This window comes from Narcine bancroftii, chromosome 1 (assembly GCF_036971445.1).
Source record: "Narcine bancroftii isolate sNarBan1 chromosome 1, sNarBan1.hap1, whole genome shotgun sequence".
Lineage (NCBI taxonomy): Eukaryota > Metazoa > Chordata > Chondrichthyes > Torpediniformes > Narcinidae > Narcine > Narcine bancroftii.
The window spans coordinates 112,122,021-112,149,547 of NC_091469.1; the positions used below are offsets into that span (position 1 = coordinate 112,122,021).

Genomic DNA, 27,527 nt, shown 5'->3' on the forward strand with positions numbered 1-27,527 from the left:
TTTAGATATAACCTATTACCAAACTACATCCAGCTGATTGACAACATGCTTCAAGCATACAAAACCATGACGTGCAACATTGAAAATTCAGGTTTATTATCAGAGTACATGCATGACATCACATACAATCCTGAGATTATTTTTCTGCATTCACCCTTGGACCTCTTCCCCACTGATCATTGTGCAGTCAGTGATGTACAAGGTGAAATGTTATTTACCAGGAGATTGCAACCATGGAAAAACACCAGGGGAAATGGAATACAGCAATGCTGGCCAGCTATTGCTGGACACTGAAATGAGAGGCATCAGATGCTGAGCACTAGCAAAAATCAGTAGCAAAACATTTTTAGGAAATGCAATGTGTCAGCATCATTATGCAACTAAACGTGCTAAATTCAATAAAAGTTAATTTGACGTTCTTCCAATGCAATACAGTAAATCTGAAATTCTTTGTTCAGCTTGAAGGTGTATCATAATCGACAATTATTTTTCAGGAAGCAAACCTTCGGGGGGAGGGTGGAGAATGGTACAATATTCCAATCATTCAAATTAATTCAATATTTCCTGAAAATTGGTCATTTAATTCAAACAGAATTTTTTTTAAATCTGTACTATTTCCACCAATAGCAGGAGTTACTAGTTAACTAAGCATCTTGTTTATTAAAGCCCTTTAACTAGAAGAAAGCCAACCACAGTACTTGACACCCACAGTGAGATATACCTTGCATTTTTTCTCCACTCAATATTCTGACATTCAAGGCAAGCTATTAATTCCAGAAAATTAAGTTAGTTTCTAAAATAGCACATTCTTTCCTGGACTGTAAGGTTTATGATCCACAACAGGAGAGTCCATTAGTAACATGTTTTTGCACACATTCATGCAGGGCTCATTGTGGAGTGATCAGGATGAGAAATAAAGCTCTACTATTAGACTATGACAAGAATGACCCTCAGCAGAAATCAAGCCTTACAATCTTCCATCCATAAGAACCAAATGATTTGAGGATGGATATTGTGTGTGGCTCTCGAGTTTTATCATTGATTTTGACTGCAGAGATGAATTGTTATCATTGAAAATTCATCCTTTAAAAAACATTTTTTAAAGTTTACTGAAAAACTCATAAATTTAAAAAAAAAACTGTTGCTTCATAAGGAGTAATTTTATATTCTAATCATACATTCAGTTTAAAAATCTGAATCGACAATTCAAAAGACTGGAGAGTATGCACCTGACCTTTTTTGATCATTAACCTCATACTGTTATCACCAGATCATTGTGTTACCAAAAAAAATTTCTTTGATTTGTGTGCAAAGGATTCATTAAACTTTCAGTTTAGTCAGAATCAAGATTTTGCACCTATCTAACCAATTTTGTAGAGTTTTTCAAAAGTTACCAGGATAGTTGAAGGAAAGTCGGTGGATTTTGTCTAAATGCCTTTGACAAGGTTGAACATGGGAGGTTGGTCAAGAAGGTTCAATAGCTTGATGTCCAGTTAGTAAATAGGATTAGCCTTTGAGAACCCAGAGACTGGTAGCAGAGAATTGCCTATCTAACTAGAGGCCTGTAACTAGTGTGCCTCAGGAATTGGTGCTGGGTCCATTGTCATTTTCTCATCAATCTGGATGATAATGTGCTAAACTGGATCAACAAATTTGCAGATAACGCCAGGATTTGCAGTGTAGTGGAAAGTGAGAAAGGCTCTCAAAACCTGCAGCAGCATCTGGAGCAGCTGGAAAAATGGAATCGAAAAATGGAACTCTAACAATTGTGTGGTGATGTATTTTGTGAGGATAAATCAAGGTAGGATTTCCATGGTAAACAGAAAGGAACTGCAGTGTGGCAGAACTGGGGGATCTGGGAATACAGACACACAATTCCTAGAAAGTGGCATCACAGGTAGATGGATATCAGGAGAGCATTTGGCACATTGGCCTTCATAAATCAAAGCAAGAGGAGAGGAGTTGGGATGTTATGGTAAAGTTGTATAAAACTTTAGTAAGGCCAAGTTTGGACCATAGTTTTTTCACCTCCCTATGTGAAATCAATAAGATTGGAAAAAGTGGAATGAAAATTTACAAGGATGTTTCCAGAACTTGAAGAGCTGAGTTATAGGAGAAGGTTGAATGGGTTAGGACTACATTCCCTTGAGCATCAGAAACTGAGAGATCTATAGAACTCTACAAAATTGATGGGTAGAGATCAGGAAAACACAGGCTTTTTCTACTGAGATTGGATGAGACAAAAACAGAAGGAAAAGAGTGAAAGGAGAAATTTTTAAGGAAAAAGTAGGGAGAACTTAATTCAGGGGGTGGTGAGAATATGGAACAAGCTGCCAGCAAAGGACATCGATGTGGGATCGATTTCAACATTTAAGAGAAAAATGGATAGTTGCATGAATGGGAAAAGCATGGAGAGCAATCATCTGGGTGCAGGTTGATTGGACAATGCTGAATAAATAATTCAGCATGGAGTAGATGGGCCTAAGGACCTGTTCATGTATTCTTAAGTGTTCTATGGTTCTAACATTTGGCATCATGGTGTCATAGAGCTAAACCACAGGCCCTTTGGCCCACTCATCCATGTCAACCAAATTGTCTACCAGTACTGGCCTTATTTGCCTGTATTTGACCCAGATCCCTTTAAACCTTCCAGATACATGTCTAATGTCTTTTAAATGTCCTAGATGTACCTGCCTATGTTGCTTCAATCCATACTTTTACCACCTTCTGAGGGGGGAGAGGGGTGTTTTTACCCTTCTCACATTAAATCTATGCCTGACTTTTTTAGATTCTTCTATCCTAAGAAAAAGACTAACTGTTAACCTTTTCAATACCCCTCATGGTTTAACATAACTTTATAATGTTACCCAATCTCCAACATTTCAGGGGTAACTGTCCTAGCCTTCTAGTAGTCCCTCCTTATAACTGAAACACTCTACTCCTGATTTAAAATCCTCCTGGATCTATTTTGCACCCTCCCCAACTTAATAGCCTCCTTTCTCTTGCAGTGCAACTAGAACTTCACACAACAGGACTCAATGGTTCAACTGTCAACTGATGAAATATTCCAACTGATTTTTGAGGGCCAGAATTTGAAAACCTAAAACCTGAAAAAAAAGTTTCTCATAGATCCGTGTCTGGTAAAATGCACACCAAAATCTGTTTATAGATTTTAATTGTTGTCATCAGAAACGTCCATGATTGCCCGAATGAAACTTAATCAGACATTCATGACTGTTAGAACTTCTCTCACCCTTAGCTCTGCTTCACTAAGCTAACATGGTCAATGAAAATGGAAACCATGACAGTTCTTTAACCAGCTGCCAACAATGGACTGAATGTTGACACTGGCTGAAAGGAACTCTTTCTTATCTAAAGATGTAAATTGTATTCCACCCACCACCGACCCACCACCTCCATTGCCCTGACAATCAGTCAATGACAAAAAGTAAAAGAATCCCAAGTATTTCCCTGTAGTGTACATATTGTGCCATTTATTCTCATCAAGACTGTTTGATTTTGGGAGGAGTCACGTGATGGAGTAGTGGCCGGACGGTGAACTCCAGCCCTCTCCAGAAAAGTCGGGAAAAACAAGAGAAAATACAAAGGCACAGAAATACAAGTTAAAGAAAAGTGAGTATAAAGGTGGAAAGAAGATGGAGACAAAAGGAGAAAAATCAAAATCAACGGAAAGAAGAGAGGAAGAGAAGACAACGGAGGAAAAAGGTGAAGGCCTTACCTGTCCGAAGAGGCCCGCTGTGGAGAGAAGACCCCACTACCTCAGGTCGGTAGAAAGAGAACTACAACAATGGCTCACAGAGCCGAGTAAAAGTGCGCAACCGCGCATGCGCGAGGAGTCGCGCATGCGCGATGCGCATACAAAAAAACACACCGACGGGAGGGGGGACCAGCTGGGGAGTCGATCTCCACAGCCGGCAACGACAGCTGCAGAACACCTGCAGCAAGAAGAGACCACAGAAGACAATGGAAACAAGAAAGAAGAGGAGGAAAGGGCAGCAAAGAAACAACAGATGGTCAACCTAGAGGAAGAGGAAGAGTACAGGGAAATAGAAGAAGAAAAGATAGGCAAGGTAAAGGAGGTACTTGCTCTTGTTAGAGGATACATGGAGTCATTTAAAGAATGGCAAACACAGGAATTCAATGATTTAAGAAGAAGAATAAACAACACAGAAAAGAAAATAAATAAAATGGATATGACCTTAACAGAAATGGGGAAAAAAATGGACAAGATGGAAGAACGGGCAATAGCAGCAGAAATGGAGGTAGAAGACTTAAAAAAGAAATTGGAGGAATCTAATAAAAAAACTAAAGAGACACAAGAATTACTAGCCCAAAAAATAGATATAATGGAAAATTATAACAGAAGAAATAACATAAAGATAGTGGGCCTTAAGGAAGATGTAGAAGGCAAGAATATGAGGGAGTTTATAAAAGAATGGATCCCTAAGGCCCTAGGATGTCCAGAACTACAGCAAGAAATGGAAATAGAAAGGGCACATAGAGCATTGGCCCCTAAACCACAACCACAACAAAAACCAAGATCTATTGTAGTAAAATTCCTAAGATATACTACAAGAGAAAAGGTACTGGAGAAGACAATGGAAAAAGTAAGAGAGGGCAACAAACCACTGGAGTATAAAGGGCAAAAAATCTTCATTTATCCAGATATAAGCTTTGAACTCCTAAAGAAGAGAAAAGAGTTCAATGCAGCAAAAGCGATTTTATGGAAGAAAGGATATAAATTTACACTGAAGCATCCTGCGGTATTGAAAATATTTATTCCAGGACAACAAAACAGACTATTCTCGGATCCAGAAGAAGCACGAAAATTTGCAGAACAATTACAAAAATAGACTGAGGGATGAAGACGGGTAATGAGAGCAAAAATTATCACGATTGATATGTATGTGGGTAAAGACAAAAATAGACTGAGGGATGAAGACGGGTAAGGAGGGTAAAAATGACCACGATTGATATGTATGCGGGTAAAGAGGTATAAGAGTGAATAGAGACAATGGGCATATGTGAAAGTATCTGTAATTAGAGGAAAACATAGAAAGTATAGACAAGAATTAATAAGGGAAGGTAATGGAATAGAGAGAATAAGGAGGGAATTAAAAGAGTGACCTTTGTGACATATAAAAAACGAAATCTTTTCTGGGGGGGCTGGGTGGGGGGAAAAGAGCGGTCACTGCAAAATCAGTTGACGCTTGCGAGTGGATTCGCAAATCCAAATGGAGAGGGGAGATGTGGTTGTCCGACAAGGGATAAAGGGCAACTCAGGAGGGGAAGGGGAGATTGGGGATAAAGAAGATAGAAATAGGAGAATAAGGAAAATGTTGGATGTTGTAGGAATGTTGTCTGGTAAAGAGTTGAAAATAAGAAAACAGAAATGGAAAAGGAGGAAAGGTAATGATGGAAAAACGGAAAGAGAAGATAAACAAAATATAAAATGGCTACGCTGAACTATATGACTCTAAATATTAATGGAATACATAACCAAATTAAAAGGAAGAAACTACTAAATTTACTGAAAAAGGAAAAAATAGATATAGCATTTGTCCAAGAAACACATTTAACTGAATTGGAGCACAAGAAATTAAAGAGAGATTGGGTAGGACATGTAACAGCAGCATCGTATAATTCAAAAGCAAGAGGAGTGGCTATATTAATTAGCAAAAATGTGCCATTTAAAATAGAAGAGGAAATAATAGATCCAGCAGGGAGATATGTTATGATAAAATGTCAGATATATTCAGAGCTTTGGAATCTACTTAATATATACTCACCTAACGAAGAAGATCAAAAGTTTATGCAAGATATCTTTTTGAAGGTAGCTAATACGCAAGGGAACATACTAATAGGAGGGGATTTCAATCTGAATTTGGATCCAAATATGGATAAAACGGGGAAAAAAATTAACAGGAAGAACAAAGTAACCAAATTTATAATTAAATCAATGCAAGAAATGAAACTTGTGGACATATGGAGGAAACAAAACCCAAAAGAAAAGGAATACTCATACTACTCGACTAGACATAAAACATACTCAAGGATAGACCTATTCCTGTTATCAGCCCACATACAAGGGAGAGTTAGGAAAACGGAATATAAAGCTAGACTATTATCGGACCACTCACCCCTGTTATTGGCAATAGAGCTAGAAGACATCCCTCCAAGAATGTATAGATGGAGATTAAACCCCATGCTACTTAAAAGACAGGATTTTAGAGAATTTATTGAAAAACAATTAAAAATGTACTTTGAAGTAAATACGGAATCAGTGGAAGATAAGTTTATACTATGGGACGCAATGAAAGCATTCATTAGAGGGCAAATAATAAGTTATGCAACCAAGATGAAGAAGGACTATAATCAGGAAACAGAGCAGTTGGAAAGGGAAATAATAAACATAGAAAAAAAATTAGCAATAAAGGAAGATACAACCAAAAGAAGAGAATTGGCTGATAAAAAAATAAAATATGAAACATTACAAACATATAAGGTGGAGAAGAATATAATGAAGACAAAACAGAAATATTATGAACTAGGGGAAAAAACACACAAAATCCTAGCATGGCAGCTTAAGACAGAGCAAACTAAGAAAATGGTATTGGCAACAAGGAAAAAAGACAAACAAATTACATATAATCCAAAAGAAATTAAGGAAAACTTCAGAGAATTCTATGAACAATTATACCGAACCGAAAACGAAGGGAAAGAAGGGAAAATAGATGAATTTTTGACTAAAATTGAACTACCAAAACTACAAATAGAGGAACAAAATAAATTAACAGAACCATTTGGAACAGTAGAAATACAAGAGATAATAAAAAATTTACCAAATAATAAGACACCAGGAGAGGATGGACTCCCAATAGAATTCTACAAAACATTTAAAGACCTAATAATACCGCCCCTCCTGGATGTAATCAACCAGATTGATGAGACACAAAACTTACCAGATTCATGTAAAACAGCAATAATTACAGTGATACTAAAACAAGGGAAAGATCCACTCTCACCAGCGTCATATAGACCAATATCTTTGCTAAACACAGATTATAAGATAATAGCTAAACTATTAGCGAACAGATTAGCAGAACAGGTACCGAAAATGGTAAATTTAGACCAAACTGGATTTATCAAAAAAAGACGCACAACAGACAATATTTGTAAATTTATTAACTTAATTCATGCAGTAGAAGGAAATAAAGCACCGGCAGTAGCAGTTGCTTTAGACGCAGAGAAGGCCTTCGACAGAGTAGAATGGAATTACTTGTTCAAAGTATTGCAAAAATTCAGTTTACCGGAGAAGTATATTAATTGGATTAAAGCATTATATAAGGGACCGTTAGCGAAAGTGACAGTAAATGGACATGTATCAAAGCAATTTAACTTAAGCAGGTCAACGCGGCAGGGATGCCCACTATCACCATTATTGTTTGCGCTAGCTATAGAACCACTAGCAGAATCGATAAGAAGAGATAATAATATAAAAGGAATAAAAATAAAAGACAGGGAATATAAAATCAGTCTGTTTGCGGATGATGTGATAGTGTACTTAACAGAACCAGAACTATCAATAAAAGAACTATATAGGAAATTGAAGGAATATGGAGAAGTGTCGGGATACAAGATAAACGTAAATAAAAGTGAAGCAATGCCTATGAATAACGCGGATTTCTCAAAATTTAAGGAGGAATCCCCATTCAGATGGCAAACGCAGGCAATAAGATACCTAGGTGTGCAAATAAACAAAAATCTAGGCCAATTATATAAACTCAATTACAATCCACTAATGAAAAAATTACAGGACGATTTAGAGCATTGGAAAGAGCTACCACTAACACTGATAGGAAGGATAAACTGTATTAAAATGAACATTTTTCCAAGGATACTATACTTATTTCAGGCATTGCCAATACAACTGACAGAAAAATTCTTCAAAGAGTTAAAGAAAATAATAAGGAGATTTTTATGGAGAGGGGGGAAACCGAGGATAGCACTAGACAAATTAACAGAATGGTATAAACAAGGAGGCTTACAATTGCCAAACTTCAAAAATTATTATAGAGCCGCACAATTAAGGTACCTATCAGATTTTTATCAAACAAGGGAAAAACCAGACTGGACGAGACTAGAATTAGATAAAATAGGGGAAAAGATACCTGAACACATATTATATAAATGGGACGAAAAATTGGTACAACATAGAACTTCTCCAGTATTACACCATCTCCTCAATATATGGAAGAAGATTCATGTAGAAAGAAATAAAATAAATTACCAAATACCAAAACTAATATTGACGCAAAATAAGCTACTCCCTTTTACAATAGACAACCTTGCCTTTAGAAAATGGGAAAAAAAAGGGATTAAAAGAATAGAAAATTGTTTTTCAGGAAGTAGATTCTTATCCTTTGAACAAATGAGAGATAAGTACAATATAACGGGAGATACAGCGCTGGCATATTACCAACTGAGATCCTACTTGAAAGATAAATTAGGAAGCAACTTGAGTTTACCAGAGGGAAGTAACCTTGAATATGTGATTACAGATACAATGTTAATCAAAAGATTTATAAAAAATATGTATATTAAACTGCAAGAAAAGGAAAATGAGGAAACAAATGGTAAAACTAAACAAAAATGGGAACAAGATTTAAATATAAAGATAAAAAAGGAAACATGGGAGAAGTTATGCTCTGGAACGATGAGAAATACAATAAATACGAGGCTGCGTATGATACAATATAATTGGTTACACAGACTATACATTACACCGCAAAAGTTAAATAAATGGGACCCAACAGTATCTGATAGATGTTTTCGATGTAAAAAAGAAAGGGGAACAACAATTCATGCAATCTGGACATGTGAGAGAGTAGAAAAATTTTGGGATGATCTCAATCAGATATTAAATAAAATAACAGAAAACAATATACCAAAGAATCCAGAGATCTTTCTCCTAAGTAACATAAAAAATAAAGAATTTGGAATTGACTTGGAGGATGCACAAAAAAGATTTGTTAAGATAGCCCTAGCTGTAGCAAAAAAATGTATTATGTCAACCTGGAAATTGGAAGATAATTTGAAAATACAACAATGGTATATAGAAATGAATAAATGTATTCCATTAGAAAAAATAACATATAGTTTAAGAAATAATATTGAAATATTCGAACAAGTATGGGAGCCTTACATTAAATACAATAGCGAAAACCTACCGGGAACAAACATTACCTAAGTTGATGGAAGGAGAAGAGAAGAAAAGAATGGACTCAGTAGAATTTCTGGTGTATTTTTGTTGAATGACAACATTGTCTAACTGAATTAATGCAACCTAGATTGTATAACTAAAATGGATGAGAGGGGGGGGGGATGGGGGGGTGGCTTGGGAGGAGGGAGGGGGGAGGGAGAAAAAGTCACTGTAAATGTGTGGAAAAGAAAAAGTGTATATCATGGCTATTGTGATTTATGGTGTGAAAAATAAAAAATTAAAAAAAAAAAAAAAAAAAGACTGTTTGATTTTCTTCCTCCAGAGGGTCAGTGGGGTTATCCAATGCAAAGCAGAAAGCCTGCAGAAAATAAGAATGCACAAACAGGAACTGGGGTTGGCCATTCACTCCCTTTATAGGAGTACAAAAGCAGCAAATGGGTTAAGCTGTTTAGTCCCTTATGTCTTTTCTGCCCTTCATTTAGATCATGGGTGATTCTTTAACTTAGTGCCTCATTCCTGAACTAATCCCATATCCCTTGATTTGCCAAATCCATATAAAGCTGATCGATCTTAATTAATGCTGTATCTACTGCTGCAAAAAGGTCACAGAACCCATGTGGGAAAGTTTGGGGAAGGGAATATCAGTCAAGATTGCCACTTTTCATTCCTTTTAAACCAATCACAGCCAGGTTTTGTAATTCCATCTTATTCATTTACAAATATGGTCATCTGGGATTTGTTGTTTATCTGTCATTGCCCAGAATTAAGGTGGAAAAGGAGGATCATTTGCATCGATAGGTCCAGGATCCTATCTGGCCGGATTTGTCACAGAGAGCCGAGAGTTCATATCCTGGACCAGATGGTGCATTTTGGTGACAATCCAGTGGAGATGTGAAAGAGCATAAAACCTAGCAATGTGGTGCTTGATTAAACAATAGGTGACGAATCCCAGAAGTACTCGAGGCTTTACTCCTTCAGTGGTTATGCAGTTTTACTTTCTCATGCTGCACCAGAATTTTTTTTGCTATCCTTTATAAAGGATTGAATTTGAACAAAATTCCCCTTCAGCCATGTTTCAAATTTATTCATTAATACTACAGTCATAATGAACAAATCTGGATGTAAACAGCGTCTTCATTGTTGGGGTCTTTCATGGTTTGGTTCAGCATCATGCTGAAGAAGATTGAAAAGAGGGTTGGTGCGAGAACACAGCCTTGCTTCACGCCATTGTTAATGGAGAAGGGTTCAGAGAGCTCATTGCTGTATCTGACCCGACCTTGTTGGTTTTCGTGCAGTTGGATAATCATGTTGAGGAACTTTGGGGGACATCCGATGCGCTCTAGTATTTGCCAAAGCCCTTTCCTGCTCACGGTGTCGAAGGCTTTGGTGAGGTCAACAAAGGTGATGTAGAGTCCTTTGTTTTGTTCTCTGCACTTTTCTTGGAGCTGTCTGAGGGCAAAGACCATGTCAGTGGTTCCTCTGTTTGCGCGAAAGCCGCACTGTGATTCTGGGAGAATATTCTCGGCGACACTAGGTATTATTCTATTTAGTAGAATCCTAGCGAAGATTTTGGGGAAGTTCCCTCGATGGCATCCTCAGCGACCCCGGTGGTTCCTGTCCCCACAGAAGGTAACACATTGTAGACCTATAACAGATAACTCCCGTGGGAAAGGGGTATGGAATTGCACGGGCGTTAATCCATATGAAGGGGTTCCCTCACTCAGACAATTTTGGGCTCATCCCTATCCACACGGATTTGCCCCAGAGGGTTTATATTGGATTTGTGGGAATACGGCTTACACTTTTTTGGAGCCAGACTGGAGGGGAACGTGCTGTATAGGTTTCATTCAACCACAATTTGTGCTGTTACCACAGAACGACTCCCATCAGTTAGCAGCGCGTGTATATCAGGGGCTCCGCCAGAAGAGGGATTTAAAGATCGGTGAGTGGGGAGAGGACTGGCCTCCAGAGCGCATTATTTCTTATTATGGACCTGCTACTTGGGCACAGGATGGGTCCTGGGGATATCGAACCCCAATTTACATGTTAAACCGTCTGATTCGCTTACAAGTTATTTTGGAAATTATCACCAATGACACCGCCGCAGCCCTTGATCTGTTGGCAGAAGAGCAGCAACAGATTAGGGCCACGGTGTTTCAGAACCGCTTAGCTTTAGACTACTTGTTAGCCACTGAAGGGGGTGTGTGTGGGAAATTGAATCTCACTAATTGTTGTTTAAAAATCGATGACAATGGGCAAGCAGTAAAAGAGATTTCATCTGGCATTCGCAAATTAGCTCATGTCCCGGTTCAGAACTGGCGACCCTGGGGCAGCTCATGGCTGGGAAACTTGTTCTCTGGAGCCTGGGGATGGATACAGACTGCAGTGCTAGTTGCTGGAGTTGTGGTGTTGGCGTTGGTCCTGATCCCGTGCATCCTTCCCTGCCTCCAGTGCCTGATTCAACGAGCGTTGTCACAGAGAGACATCCCCAGACCCCAAGGCATGTATTTGTCACTACTGCCCTCCCAAGAGTATAGTGACTACAAGAGGTCAGAGATGCCGGCCCTTGCAATAACTCCTGAGGTCTCGGTCTAATAAGGTAACAGGTGGTTGGTCTCATTTTCATGAGACCAAAAGGGGGACTGTTGGAATCTAGGGGTTAAAACAGTATGAAATAAATGATTAATTAATAAGTGTATATTTACTGCATGGTTCAGGGAAAAAGGAATGTGATTAAGTGGCAATCACAGCATGGAGCAAAGTTGGCTGAACAAAATTGTCTCTCCAAAATACAGGGAGAGGAAATGCATAAAACGATTTAGGAGGAATGCTCAAACTAAATGAGGTGGTGAGTAGCACAGGAGACACAGGCCAGATCAGAACAAAGAATGGCCTGTAAGAAACAAAGGGAATGGAAAACAAGTCTAGGAGGAAGATTAAGGCAGGAGGAGGTGTTAAAGAGAACAGCAGAAATTGGCCGGACAAGAACAGAAGGGTGATTAGAGATATCTGGGGATGAATTAATTTCTGATCAACACAACGGGATAGTCTGGCCTGGAGGATTAAGATGGGAGTGCTACACCCCAGATATCTGCAAAACAGGAGATGACTTGTGATAACCCTTATGCAAAAAGCTCTAGCAAAGGAAGCCAACTTTTGTTCTGTATGATAAGGTTGACCTATATAAACTGAACCAACTGGACAATAGGGGTCAGTCTTGGGGAGTAGCTCACTGTGCAGGTGACCTATGAACTAATGAGTGACCCAGAGCTCTGTTAAGTTTTATTCTTGTGCTGTGTAATAAATTGACTGTTGAACCGAATACCTTCTCCTATCACTTCATTCAAAGAACACACTGGACTCAGACTACACATAGACTAAATTAAGAGTAAGGTTACATCCGGTACCGCACGGATGGCAGTCTCTTCAATCTGAGGCGCCTGCAAGCTCACACCAAGACACAAGAGAAACTTGTCCGTGAACTACTCTTTGCAGACGATGCCGCTTTAGTTGCCCATTCAGAGCCAGCTCTTCAGCGCTTGACGTCCTGCTTTGCGGAAACTGCCAAAATGTTTGGCCTGGAAGTCAGCCTGAAGAAAACTGAGGTCCTCCATCACCCAGCTCCCCACCATGACTACCAGCCCCCCCCATATCTCCATCGGGCACACAAAACTCAAAACGGTCAACCAGTTTACCTATCTTGGCTGCACCATTTCATCAGATGCAAGGATCGACAATGAGATAGACAACAGACTCGCCAAGGCAAATAGCGCCTTTGGAAGACTACACAAAAGAGTCTGGAAAAACAACCAACTGAAAAACCTCACAAAGATAAGCGTATACAGATCCGTTGTCATACCCACACTCCTGTTCGGCTCCGAATCATGGGTCCTCTACCGGCACCACCTACGGCTCTTAGAACGCTTCCACCAGCGTTGTCTCCGCTCCATCCTCAACATCCATTGGAGCGCTTACACCCCTAACGTCGAAGTACTCGAGATGGCAGAGGTCGACAGCATCGAGTCCACGCTGCTGAAGATCCAGCTGCGCTGGATGGGTCACGTCTCCAGAATGGAGGACCATCGCCTTCCCAAGATCGTGTTATATGGCGAGCTCTCCACTGGCCACCGTGACAGAAGTGCACCAAAGAAAAGGTACAAGGACTGCCTAAAGAAATCTCTTGGTGCCTGCCACATTGACCACCGCCAGTGGGCTGATAACGCCTCCAACCGTGCATCTTGGCGCCTCACAGTTTGGCGGGCAGCAACCTCCTTTGAAGAAGACCGCAGAGCCCACCTCACTGACAAAAGGCAAAGGAGGAAAAACCCAACACCCAACCCCAACCAACCAATTTTCCCTTGCAACTGCTGCAATCGTGTCTGCCTGTCCCGCATCGGACTTGTCAGCCACAAACGAGCCTGCAGCTGACGTGGACTTTTTACCCCCTCCATAAATCTTCGTCCGCGAAGCCAAGCCAAAGAAAAGAAAAAGAATGAACAAATCTAACATCATTAACATAAATAAGGAATTACTTGTATTGATCAATGAAAACTGGGAGACCCAAGAGATGGCAGATATGGGACCTGGAGCAAAAAAAAATCAAGCTGTCAGAGGAACTCAATGGATCAGGCAGCATCTATGAAGGCAAAGTGTTGGTCAACATTTTGAGTCGAGGAGTGAACACCTATCAAAAGGTGATGGGAAGGGTTTAGGCAGGAGGTAGATCCAGGTGTGAGATGTTAATGGACAGATGGAGCTGGGTGTGTGGGGTTGGTAGAGATGGTGACAAGAGACTGGGAGATGATGTGGAGGCAACACATGGCCTACAGATCATGGAATCTGAGGAGAAAGGAAGGTGACAAGTGGAACCAGATCAGGGAGAGGAAATGGGCAGATGGGAACAATAGGAGGAAGGGTGCGTTGAGTATCTGGGTGATAGGCAGATGAAACCAAATGCAGGAGATAATAATTGGGTAACAGGGAGCTAACGATTGAGAACAGACAGCATGTGAGAAGAAAGAAACACATGGGATGTGAAATTGGAGAATTCAATGTTCCGTATTCGTCTTTGGGTTGTGGAATATAAGGTTTTGTTCTTCAGCTTGGGTTTAGACTCACCCTGGCAGTGTAGGAGTCCGATGACAGACATATCAGTGAGGCACTAGGAAGGAGGGACTGAAATGACTTGCAACTAAATGCTTCAGATGACCATTATGGATATAGCAGTTACAAAGTTGTTACTTAGTCTCCACTTGGCCTTGCTGATATAGAGAAGGCCCACACCAGGCACATTAAATGCAATAGACAGGTTTGGAGGAAGTGGATGTAACTCTGACTCGATTGGAAGGGCTTTTTAGGTCCTGAGATGGTGGTAAGGGTCTAGGGACAGGTATTACACCTCCTCTGATGGGGGCTGGGGAGGAATTAATGAATCATGGAGTCAGAGAGTAGTCCCTGCTAATAGAGTAATGGATGTGGCTGGTAGTTGGATCAGATTTTGGCTGATGGATATGGTGGCTGGTAGGATAACAGCAAACTCCATCTCTGTTTTTTCTGGGAAAAGACAGTGGGAGCAGAAATGGAGGACATGCAAGTGAGAATTCCAGTCTCCACAGAAGAAGGTGAAAGAGCCACATTTCTGGAGTAAGGAGGGTGTTTCAGATATCCTGGAGTACAAAGTCTCATCTTGAGAACAGATATGGTAGAGACTGAAAGGCTGAAAGAAAAGGCATCCTTTCAAGAGACAGGATGGAAGAAGTAGTTGAGGTAGCTGTGGAAATCAATGCCCTTGCAGTCATTGTCCTGAAAATTACCCAGGAATGGGTATTGGAAAAACCTCTTCAACTATGATTTTTGTAGACTAAATTCTTAGTAATTCCATTTCCTTAGTTAATTACCAGGAAGACTGATCTGTACAACATTTGAATAATCCCCTTCAGAGGAAACTGTTTTAAGGGGTTTCATAAAATGAAGCAGGAAAAATATAGCATCAGCAAGATGGAGAGAAAAGTTTTACTGAAAAAAAAAATACCAAGTGGAACCAAAAACACGTTTATTAAGATTTTCAGGAGTACGTTGATACCTATCCACTCCCTGATGTGTCCACAAACTGTGGCTTTACAAGTCATTCTTTGAGGTAAGACTGCTTTGTTTCAGTGAGCAACTGCCTGGTCTTTACATCTGCTGCATTAAGGCAAGATGCCTGTGGCGGAATAGGTGGTCAACACACATCTCTTCCATTTACATGTTGACTAAAAGCCAAAAAATAGTCTGCACTGTATTACTTCAGTGACCAACAGTTTATTTTATTAATGAAGAATCTACCTCTTTTATTAAAGTGCACTCAAGACCATTTGGCCCATCAGGTCTATGCCTGCTACCTATGGACTAACCTTATTCACCACTCCTCATTGCCCTCTACCCCTTATTCTCTCTCACAAGCTCATCAATTTCTCTTCTTTTGTCATTTACCTCCATTGTCATTTCCAGTAGCCATTAAAATCACCAGTATATCTTTAAGACGTGGAAGGAAACCAGAGCACAAGGCAGAAGCCCATTAAATTATAAAGAGAATGCACTTTGCACAAGTACACCCAAGATCAGGATCAAACCTTCTCCATTGAAATGGAGAGGTAGCAGCAATAAATCCTACATCACTGGGTCTCAATAATAATGGAATGTTGAAGATATCATTTTTTTAATTGACCACGGTTCTGTGTCTATTACAATTTCCAATATATTTTACAGAAAACAAGTTTGCCTACAAAACCATAAAATACTTATGGAAGTAATTCTACCCTACAGGTTCAGTGGAGGAATGTACCATCTATTTGAGCACAATTCCAAACCTTCCACCATGATAATTGTCCATCAAAAAAAAATCCATCTTACCATGTATGTTTCCTACATAACAGTAAACATCATATGTCTCCAAGGGGTCTCGTATACCATATGTTCTGACACCTGGTTGTCCCCTTTTATCTGCATAACAACCAGGTCTAGGTTTGGTAATTGGGTACCTACAAAATATAAAAAAGATTATTTTACTACATCTTCATGGATTAGTCAGGAACTATTTCAATAACAGATCACATACAATATCAACCTATTTTCCTGTTTGTTCTCTGCATATGGGTTGTTGCATTATTGCCAAACTCACATTGGCCTGAGAAAATAGAGAAGACTTGATAAATAACACTTATTTGTGGTCCACTTCAGGTGGAATGGAGTTCTATGATTGGGAGATCAAGTAAGGATGTGAAACTCTGGAGAAGTCTCAATGATATGGATGAACATTTAATGCTTATAACAATTGTGTAACACCAATTACCTAACACCACCTCATGGGGTATCATATTAAATCTTAAACAGAGTCTTGCAATGATGAGCTCTAGATTCATAGTGATATTGCTTATCTTGATCACAATTGCTCTGTGAGGTCAGCGGCCTGATGTTCTCCCCTCAAAATATTCAGTTCCATTGACCTCTCTTATGCTGTAAATGTTACTGTGATAATTAAAGGGTAGGTACAATTCCCAAACAGAAAATTACCAAGTAGAATATAATGCAATAGTAAGATCGAGTTTATATTATCAGAACTGCCCACACTGCGAGTTTTCAATCTTGAGTGACCCACTAAAATATAGCATCAGGCAAAGATTCTATCTTTTCCAAGAATGGAATACAAATGAGAACTTGTATCTTCACAATGTCTCATGCAACTTAAAGGCAATTAATTTTTTGAAATAGAACCATGGAACCATAAAACATTATTGCCCATCTAATCCATGCCTAAACATTTTCTTTTTGCCCTGTCCCACTGACCTGTACCATAGCCCTCCATACTGCTCCCATCCATGTGCCTGTCCAAATTCTTGTTAAATGTTAAAATTGAGTCTGCATTCAGCAGTTCAGCTGGCAGCTCATTCCACACTCCCACCAATCTCTGTGTGAAGAAGTTCTTGCTCATGTTCATCTCCTACCCTCAGAGGAAAAAAGTCTATCCACATTTAATCCGTCTGTCCCCTCCAAAATAGTAAATATCTCAATAAATCTCCCCTCATTCATAGAGTATAGAACTCTACAGCTCAGTACAGGCCCTTTGGCCCACGATGTTGTGGCAATCCATATATTCCTTTCCGGCAAGGCATTCCAGGCACCTACAAGTCTATATATAAAAATCTTACCCCTAAGGTCTTGCCTAAACTTCCTTCCCATGACTTTGTACATGTGGTCTGCTGTTTTCTATTCCTGCCCTGGGAAACAGATACTGGCTGTCCACCTTATCTATGCTACATAATTTTGTAGACCTCTATCGAGTCTCCTCTCATCCTTCTATGCTCCAAAGAGCATACTTCTAGTAACCTTGACTCCTAAGGCTTCTTTTCCAATCTAGGCAACATCCTAGTAAATCTCCTCTGCATCCTCTCCATAGCTTCCACATCCTTCCTATAATGAGGTAGAGTTGCAACATCTCATAAGCCTTCTTAACTATCCTATCAACCTGTGTGGTGACCTTGAGCAATGTATGGATTTGAATCTCAAGGACCCTCGGTTCATCTACACTCTTAAGTAACCAACCCTGTACTCGGCCTTCTGGTTTGTCCTTCCAAAATGTATCACCTCACACTTATCTGGATTGAACTCCATCTGTCACTTTTCGGCCCAACTCTACATCCTGTCTATATCCTGTTGCAAACCTTGACAATCTTCAGCTCCATCTGCAACTCCTCCAACCTTCGAGTCATCAGCAAACGTCATCCAGGTCATTTATAAAAATCACAAAGAACAGGTATCCCAGAACCGATCCTTGCAGCACTCCACTAGTCACCATCCTCCATGCAGAATACTTTCCTTCCACTACTATTCTCTGCTTTGTTCCTGCACGTCAGTTTTTTATTGACACAGCTAATGTTCCACTGATCCTGTGACTCATGACTTTCTGAATGAGTCTTCATGAGGGACCATACCAAATGCCTGGATAAAATCCATGTAGACCACATCTATCATCCTACCTTCATCAATTTCTTTTGTTACCTCTTCAAAAAACTTAATTAGACAAAGCCTTGCATAAACTGTACTTTTCTAAATCCTCATAGATCCTATCAGTAAGAATCCTCTCCATTAGTTTACACACACTGACATGAGACACACTAATCCATAATTCCCAGGATTCTCCCTATTCCAATCCTCCAGCAGCTCCCCTGCTGCCAAAGAGGATTCAAAGATCATAGCTACTCCCAGCTATCTCTTCCCTCACTTTCCACAGCAGCCTGGGATACATTGATAGGTCTCTGGGGCTGGATGTGATCTTAATGTTTTTAAGAAGATCCAATACTTCCACTTCCTTAATTGCCACACTTTCCAGCACACAGGCCTTTTCAATTTTGACCTCCCCATGATCAACATTCTTTTCTCTTGTGAATACTGTAGCAAAGTATTAATTTGGAACCTCTCCAATTTCCTCTGCCTCCAGGCATGTTGCCTCCTTTATCCTTCAGCAGTTCCACCTTCATTCTTGTCATAGGAAGCAGGAAACCTGTGTTAGCCAGGAAGGAGCTTAAGAAATGACTTGGGAGAGCTCAAAGGGGGCATGGGAAGGCCTTGGCATGTAGAATTATGGAGAACCCTAAGGCGTTCTATGCTTTTGTGAAGAACAAAGGATGATGAAAATGAAGGTGGAGCCACATAGAATACTTTGAGGTTCTCCATAATTCTACATGCCAAGGCCTTCTCATGTCCCCTTTGAGCTCTCTCAAGTCATTTCTTAAGCTCCTTCCTGGTATCCTTCTTCCTCTTGACTTGTTGCCTAACCTGTTTCATCAGCCATGGTTCCCTTTTTCTACCATATTTTCCTTGTCCCAGTGGGGCAAATCTATCTTAAACCCTGCTCAAGGTGTCCCTTAACTTCCTCCACATTACTTCTGTACGCTCACCCTTAAGTATCTGTTGCCAGTTTATTCTTGCTAGTTCCTAACTCATCCCTTCATAATTAGCTCTTCTGCAGTTTGACTGCTTATATTCTTTTTCATAGCTATGTTGAAGCTAACGGAGTTGTGGTCACTCTTCCCAAAATGTTACCCCACCGAGAGATCCGCCACCTCTCCAGGTTCATTACCCAGAAGTTGATCCAGTATGGCCTCTCCTCTTGTAGGCTGGACTACATACTGTGTCAGGAATCCTTCTTGTACACACCTGACAAACTCACCCCTATCCAACCTTCTTGCAGTCATGAGGTGTCAGGCAAAATTAGGGAAGTTGAAGTCACCCATAACTACAACCCTGTATTTCCTGCATCATTCCAAAATCTGCCTGATTATCTGCTCCTTGATGACCCAATGGCTATTTGGGGACCCTTAGGCTATTCCCAGAAGAATAATAGCTCCCTTCCATTTTTCTGACTTGCACCCTGTAGTGAACTGGGAATTTACTACTGATGTGATGCTCTAAGGACTGGCTCCTTCCTTGACTCCAGCCCCCGCATATCCTAATATAAACCCTGGACCCCCACAAAACCCCCAGTTCAGTCCACTGACCATGCCATTTTTATTGAATAAAACCATGTTATACTCTTTGGTCTTGAGTGCTCTCTGTTGCACTATAATTTTATTCAATAAAAACAGGATGGAAGCACTGTTGAAGCCAGCAATGATCCTCATCGACCCTCTGTCCACGGAGGCCCCAGAAGAGTTTGTGTACTGGCTGGAGTGCTTACAAATGTACCTATTGGCCACACAAGAGGTCTACTCAATGGGTGAGCTCAAGAGGTCGGCACTCCTCTCTTGCGTTGGATCTCAAGGATTCCTGATCATCAGCGATTTTATGACTTGCGTAGCGGCTGTTGAGAAGCTGAAGACCTGCTACATCAGGCCCCAAAACATCGTTCTAGTGAGGCACCAACTCTTGCAATGGAAGCAGTGCTCTGGTGAGTCCATTGAGGATTATGTCCTCATTCTACGAGCACTCACGAGGAATTGGGTATGAGGACGGCACAACCAGAGAATGGGAGGATGAGCAGATCTGCAATGCTCTGGTCACTGGGGTGTGGTCCAAATACATTCGGTGCTGCCTGACAACGTACTACTGGCCAAGTCAATGGGGATGGCCCAACTGGGGGGCTGACAATTCGATAGGCAGCAGAACCCTTCATAAGGACCTGGGTCCCGGAGCGACGCCACATGCTGCTTCAGCTCAGATGGTGACGCCCTCAGGCGCTAAGGGGTGCTGCTTCTGCGGTCAGCAACTGCACCCAAGAACTCAATGTCCAGCTAAAGACTCCACCTGCTCTGGTTTTGGTAGGAAGGGGCACTGGGTGAAAGTCTGCAAGGCAAGGGGGAGCTCAGAGGTCCAACTCGTGTGCGACCCCTGACAGGCCGACTCAGGTGAGCTCAAAACCCAAACCACTGGCCTCCCGGTGCTAGTGTTGTATGTCATGGTCTTCCTGTGGGGTCGCGTGGCAAGAGCAGTGATGCAGGAAAACCCGGCAGCCATCTTGCCACGTTTTGAAACTGGCACTATCTTCATCCAACAAGGAGGGAGCGTGCCCATCTTGCTGCACCGTGTGGTCTCTGTCATCTTGCCAGCATTCAAATTCCACGCCTTCTACAACCGTGGAAGAAGGAGGGCAACCATCTTGCTGTGCCTTGTGCCCCTGCCATCTTGCCTGCACAAGGATCCAAACAGGGGAAGCGACTCCAGCGAGGGGAACAACGGCGTTTCCGGAGTCATGGCAATGATGGTGTTGGACCAGGAGATAACACACCAACTGAACAATTCCACGACATAAACTGAAATGCTTAATTGACTCTGGCTTGACTGAGAGCTTCATAGACACAGAGACAGTCCAAAATCTCAATCTCAAAGTGTATCCCACTAATTATCATATTTATTTAGCATCCCATATTCAGTCTGTAAATATTCAAGAACATTGTTTGGTTAATTTATCTTTACGGAGGGGAAATTCAATACTGGTGCAATGCTCTGCCTCCACCCCCCTTGTATCGTGATATTAAACCCTGGACCCCCAACAAAACCCCAGTTCAGTCCACAGACCATGTGTGCCATTCTTGTTGAATAAAAGCATGTTGTATCCTCTCTGGTCTTGAGTGCTCTCTGTCGCGCTACACACCCACACCAACTCAATTGATGCTCCTTTTGCAGCTTCCTCCCTTTCCATAGCTGTAATACTGTCCCTGACCAGTAATGCTACTCCCAACCCTCCCACCACCCCCCCAACCCTTTTCTACCTCCCATCCTATTCCTTTAAAAACACCTAAACCCTAGTACCTGCATCAGCCAATGCTGCCCTTCCTTCAGCCAAGTTTCAGTAATGGCCACAATATCGTAGTTCCACATACAAAGTTCATCCCTTTATTCCTAATATTTCTAGCATTGCAATAGACACATTTCAGCCCCTCTAAAATGGCAACATTTATATTTTGTTCCCAGCCTGTCCTTCCTCCCAACTCAGAACAAAGAGCATCATGCTTTTTCACCTTCTACCCTAATCTCTTGCACTCGCATTCTGAATCCCGCCCCCCCCACCCCCCTACAAAACTAGTTTAAACCCTCTCAAACAGCTCTGGCAGAGCTAGCCATTAGGATATTGGTCCCTTTGCAGTTCCGGACCAGCCCCTCCTTTTTGTACAGGTCAGACCTTCCCCAGAAGAGATCCCAATGATCGAGAAATCTGATCCCCTGCAACAACTCCTCAGCCATGCATTCATCTACCACATCTTCTTGTTCCTACCCTCGCTTGCGGGTGGCACAGGGAGCAATCCTGAGATTACCACCCTTGAGGTCCTACTTTTTAACTTGCTTCCTAACTCCCTATATTCCCTCTTCAGCACCTCATCCCTACTCCTAACTATGTCATTGGTCCCCACGTGGACCATGACATCTGGCTCACCTTCCCCCTTCAGAATACTGTGAACTCGATCCGAGAAATCCTGGGAGTCAACATACCATCTGGGAGCCTTGATCTCATTCACAAAGCCTCCTATCTGCTCTCTTAACCAACGAGTCCCCAATTACCATAGCTCTCCTCTTCTACCCCCTTCCCCCTGAGCTAAGGGGGCAGCCTCTGTCCAAAGACATGGCTACCACAACTGATCCCTGGTAGATCATCCCCCACCCCCACCCCCAACTGTATAAAAAACAATATACTTGCTGTTGAGGAGTATGGCCGCATGGGTGTTCTGCAGTGTCTGCATCTTCCCCTTCCTTCTCCTAACAGTCACCCAGTTACCTGTCTCCTGACTTTTAAGGGTGACTTCCTCCCAAGTGATCCTGAGTTCACCCAGCTCGTTTCTTCTACGCTCCAGGGAATAAAGTCCTGACATGTTTAACCTTTCGCTGTAATTCAGTTCCTGAATTCCAGGCAACATCCTAGTAAACCTTCCCTGCACTCTTTCTATCTTATTGATATCTTTCCTGTAGTTGGGATACCACAATTGCACACAATACTCCAATTTGGCCTCACCAATATCTTGAATAACTTCAACATTACATCCCAACTTCTATACTCAATACTTTTATTTATGAAGGCCAATATGCCAAAAGCTCTCTTGACAACCCTAACTGTGATGCCATTTTCAAGGAATTATGCATTTGTATTCCCAGACCCCTCAGTTCTACTGCATTCCTTTCTTGATTTGTCCTCCCAAAATTCAACACCTCACATTTGACTGCATTAAATTCCATCTGCCATTTTTCAGTCCATTCTTATAGCTGGTCCAGATCCCTCTGCAAGCTTTGAAAACTTTCTTCGCTGTCCACAAAACCTCCAATCTTAGTGTCATCTACAAACTTGCTGATCCAATTTATCACATTATTATCCAGATCATTGACCTCCAGTCTGAGAAGCAATCATCCACTACAACTCTCTGGTTTCTCTTATCCAGCCATTGTTGAATCCAGTTTACTAATTCACCATGAATACCTAACATCTGAACCTTCCTGACTAACCTCCCATGTGGGATCTTGTCAAAGACCTTACTAACATCCATGTAGACAACATCCACAGCTTTCCTTTTGTCAACTTTTCTGGTAACCTTCTCAAACAAAATCTGTAAAATTGGTTAAACATGATCTACCATACACAAAGCCATGTCGACTTATATTATGAGGCATTTCATTTTAGTGCGACTTTTAGTGCACTTTGAACAGCAGTCATTTGAAGGACATCATGCTGGAGTGGCTCTCTGAGATAATGGTCAATTAGTTTGTTTCTCCCTGTCAAGAGAATTTGTGAACCCCACTGTGGCCAAAGGAAAGATCAGTTTGAAGAAGGGGATTTATTGATCCCAACTGTGACCAAAAACAACTTGCTTTGTTTGACCCATATCTGAGTAAAGGAAGCAGTAGACTTGACCGTTGCCAGGGACTTTTGGAAACTTTGTGAAACTTCAGTTTCAACACAAAAGGAAAAGGAAATTGTGACAACCACTTGTCTGAAAGGACATTTGCTCTGGAAGCAATTCAACCAGGATTCATGAGTTTTCAGTCTCTCCCACTTCATTCATAATCTCTCCTTTACATCAGTTTAAGAATCTTTGTGTCAACACTGGATGTCTAAGACCAACTTTGGAATGACTGTCCAGAATTGTGCCCTATGCTGTAAAGGTTTGGGTGTCTCACTCACACACTCACACGTCTATTTGTGCATATTTAGGGTTTGCATTTAGATAAATTAGATAAAGTGTCATTTTATTAATAACAAAATATTATTTTTAAAATAACACTGTCTTGGTAAATTTCAATTGCTGATATTCTGCAACATAGTATTTACTTTATATTTAACTATCCCTAATCATTTTCTGGCTATTCAAATAATTGTATATCCAATCTCTTAGAATAGCTACCAATAATTTACCTACTACTGATGCCAGGCTCAATGGCCTATAATATCCATGGTTTCTTCTGGAGCATGTTTTTAAACAACAGAACAACTTGGGCTACCTTCCAATCCTCCAGCACTTTACCCATGGCTGAGGACATTTTGAACCCTTGCAATTTCTACACTATCGTCCCTCAAGGTCTGAGTGAATATCTTGTCAGGCCCTGGGGATTTATCCAAACTTATTTGCTTTAAGACAGTATGCACTTCCTCCTCTTTAAATTGTATAGGTTCCATGACCTCACTTCTTGTTTTCCTTACTTCCCACGACTCTGTGCCTGTTTCCTGAGTGAAGATTGATTGCGGGGAAAAAAACAGTTAAGACCTCTCTCATCTCTTTTGGCTCCATACAAACCCGACCACTCTGATCTTCAAGGGAGCCAATTTTGTCCCTTTCTATCCTTTTGCTCTTAATATACCTGAAGAAACTCTTCGGATTTTCCTTTACATTATTTGCCAAAGCAACCTCATGTCTTCCTCGTTTCTTGAGGTTTTTCTTGCATTTTTCATACACCTCAGGTACTTCATTTGCTCCGTGTTGCCTATACCTGCTATACACCACCTTACCTCTGAACCAAATCCCCAATATCCCTTGAAAATCAAGGTTCCCTATGCCTGCTAACCTTGCCTTTAATCCTGATAGGAACATGCAAACTGCACTGTCAAAATTTCACCTTTGAAGATCCTCCACTTATCTCGCACATCCTTGCCCAAAAACAACATATCCCAATCCATGCTTTCTAAATCTGTATTCAACATATTGAAACACTTAGAATTCAAAATCTTTTGGCATATTCTATCTTCACAGCTATATGGGGAATTAGGTTAATTATAAAGTACTTCACACACTCAGTACTTCATTGAAGTATCATCTTCAAAGATGTACTGTATTCCAAGTCGTTAAGTGCCTCCTCAAATTTTTGTATCAGCCCCATAGTAAGTACCATACTTCATTGAAGAACAGGGGTTTCTAGCAATATTTTGCCAAAAAATTATACCTCAAAGAAAAGGACAAATTATCATTTATTACATAATTTATTAATTAGGAGATAAGTTACTAAAATATGTTTATTTTGTTTATGCGGTAATCCTGATCATTTATGATACATCATTGACAAAATTAGTAATTTATTTTTCATGTTAGAATGTCTGTTTTAATATTCTTTATTTTGGTATGTCTCTTTGGCTTGGCTTCGCGGACGAAGATTTATGGAGGGGGTAAAAGTCCACGTCAGCTGCAGGCTCGTTTGTGGCTGACAAGTCCGATGCGGGACAGGCAGACACGGTTGCAACGGTAGCAGGGGAAAATTGGTTGGTTGGGGTTGGGTGTTGGGTTTTTCCTCCTTTGCCTTTTGTCAGTGAGATGGGCTCTGCGGTCTTCTTCAAAGGAGGTTGCTGCCCGCCAAACTGTGAGGCGCCAAGATGCACGGTTTGAGGCGATATCAGCCCACTGGCGGTGGTCAATGTGGCAGGCACCAAGAGATTTCTTTAGGCAGTCCTTGTACCTTTTCTTTGGTGCACCTCTGTCACGGTGGCCAGTGGAGAGCTCACCATATAACATGATCTTGGGAAGGCAATGGTCCTCCATTCTGGAGACGTGACCCATCCAGCGCAGCTGGATCTTCAGCAGCGTGGACTCGATGCTGTCGACCTCTGCCACCTCAAGTACTTCGACGTTAGGGATGAAAGCGCTCGAATGGATGTTGAGGATGGAGCGGAGATAACGCTGGTGGAAGCGTTCTAGGAGCCGTAGGTGATGCCGGTAGAGGACCCATGATTCGGAGCTGAACAGGAGTGTGGGTATGACAACGGCTCTGTATACGCTTATCTTTGTGAGGTTTTTCAGTTGGTTGTTTTTCCAGACTCTTTTGTGTAGTCTTCCAAAGGCACTATTTGCCTTGGCGAGTCTGTTGTCTATCTCATTGTCGATCCTTGCATCTGATAAAATGGTGCAGCCGAGATAGGTAAACTGGTTGACCGTTTTGAGTTTTGTGTGCCTGATGGAGATGTGGGGGGGGGGGGGGGCTGGTGGTGATGGTGGGGAGCTGGCTGATGGAGGACATTAATAAACCCTACCCTTGAATCCTAAATATGCAGAGTCAGTCCAAGAGCAAAACATCAATAAAATCAATACCATCATTTCCATAGAGTGAAGATGCTTGAATTGAAATGGAAAACAATGACTACAGAGTATTGTATTGAGAACATTATGTTTTTAATCCTCACTTTTGTGAAAGTAAATAGCTCATCCCAAACCACATATTGTGGCATTCATCGTTCAAACATAATCACGTGGCATGATTGTATTGACAGGGGCATCGAATCATTAGCTAACATTGGTTTTCATCTAAATCCTCAAACTGGAAGACAATTAATCATTTCAATAAGATTAGAAACACTTCTTAATGTCCATAAAATAAATTAGGTCATTTAAACTTTAGATAGCAAGCCAAGTGACTTCAGTTCCAAGCAAATGGTTGATCATACTTGACCAGGACTTGAGTAGAGCCCATGTGGGCTTTTCAACAACTTTTATCTCGGCGACAGCTCTGCCAACTCTAATGTGAACTTACAGGGAAATGTCTAAATTATGATTTTAACAATTTTCAACAATATTGCTTTTGGCTTGATTGCCTACCTGACACTCTGATCAGAAAGCCAGCCAGCATCACATTGATCAAACCCATCTTCATATGAGGCCTGAATCTGTTCAGGAGTGGCGATAGTGGCGCTGTTGTCCTGACATGCTTGTTTGGCCATTTCAAAGTTCAGTGAATATCTGCTGAGTGCTGCCCGATAATGGAACACAATACCTGTGGGTGAAATGGTAGTTATAAATACATGCATCAAAGACAGGATCAACTTGTTTCTCCTCCTCTTTGGAAAACAGAGAAGCAGGCTAGGGTATAGCAAAGCAATTGCCTGAAACTTTCTGTAACATCATTGAAACTGATTTGTCACAATGAACTAGACATTAAGGACCCAATTTTCATCGGTTCCATTTTTAAGTGGTCTCATTTTCTTGGGCATAATTCAGTGGAGACCAATTATGCCAGATGTGGACAATCATCGCATTCGGCATATTCCTAATTTTACTTCTAAAATATCGGAAAGCCTCATTGCTTTACAGAGACCAACATAGTAGAAACCAGAATGAAAGTGCACTACCTAAGATGCTACACTCACTTTCCTCCAATGAGATTTGAGAAAGGTGCATCAGGAGTAGTCAACATTTAAAAAAGCAAGTGCCTTTTTATCATATGCCAGAAAGAAAGATCAATAGAGTTTGCAGCCATTAAAAGATATTATAAGTGTCTTGCAGATTATAAGATTAAAACCGGTAGCCTGTTGAGGAAGGAGAGTCAAAGAGAGGTGCCTATCGTGTGA

The 27,527-nt window shown here is 41.0% G+C and overlaps 1 protein-coding gene across 1 annotated transcript in view; it reads right to left on the reverse strand.

The window, feature by feature from the left end:
- Positions 1–27,527, reverse strand: part of LOC138762704 (versican core protein-like) — a 235,676-nt gene that overhangs the window by 162,847 nt on the left and 45,302 nt on the right. The window contains exons 4-5 of the mRNA XM_069936293.1: positions 26,779–26,953; positions 16,136–16,263 (exon numbers count right to left, since the gene is read on the reverse strand). Of these exons, the coding sequence (XP_069792394.1) occupies positions 16,136–16,263; positions 26,779–26,953 (303 nt within the window). The remainder of the gene's footprint in view (positions 1–16,135; positions 16,264–26,778; positions 26,954–27,527) is intronic.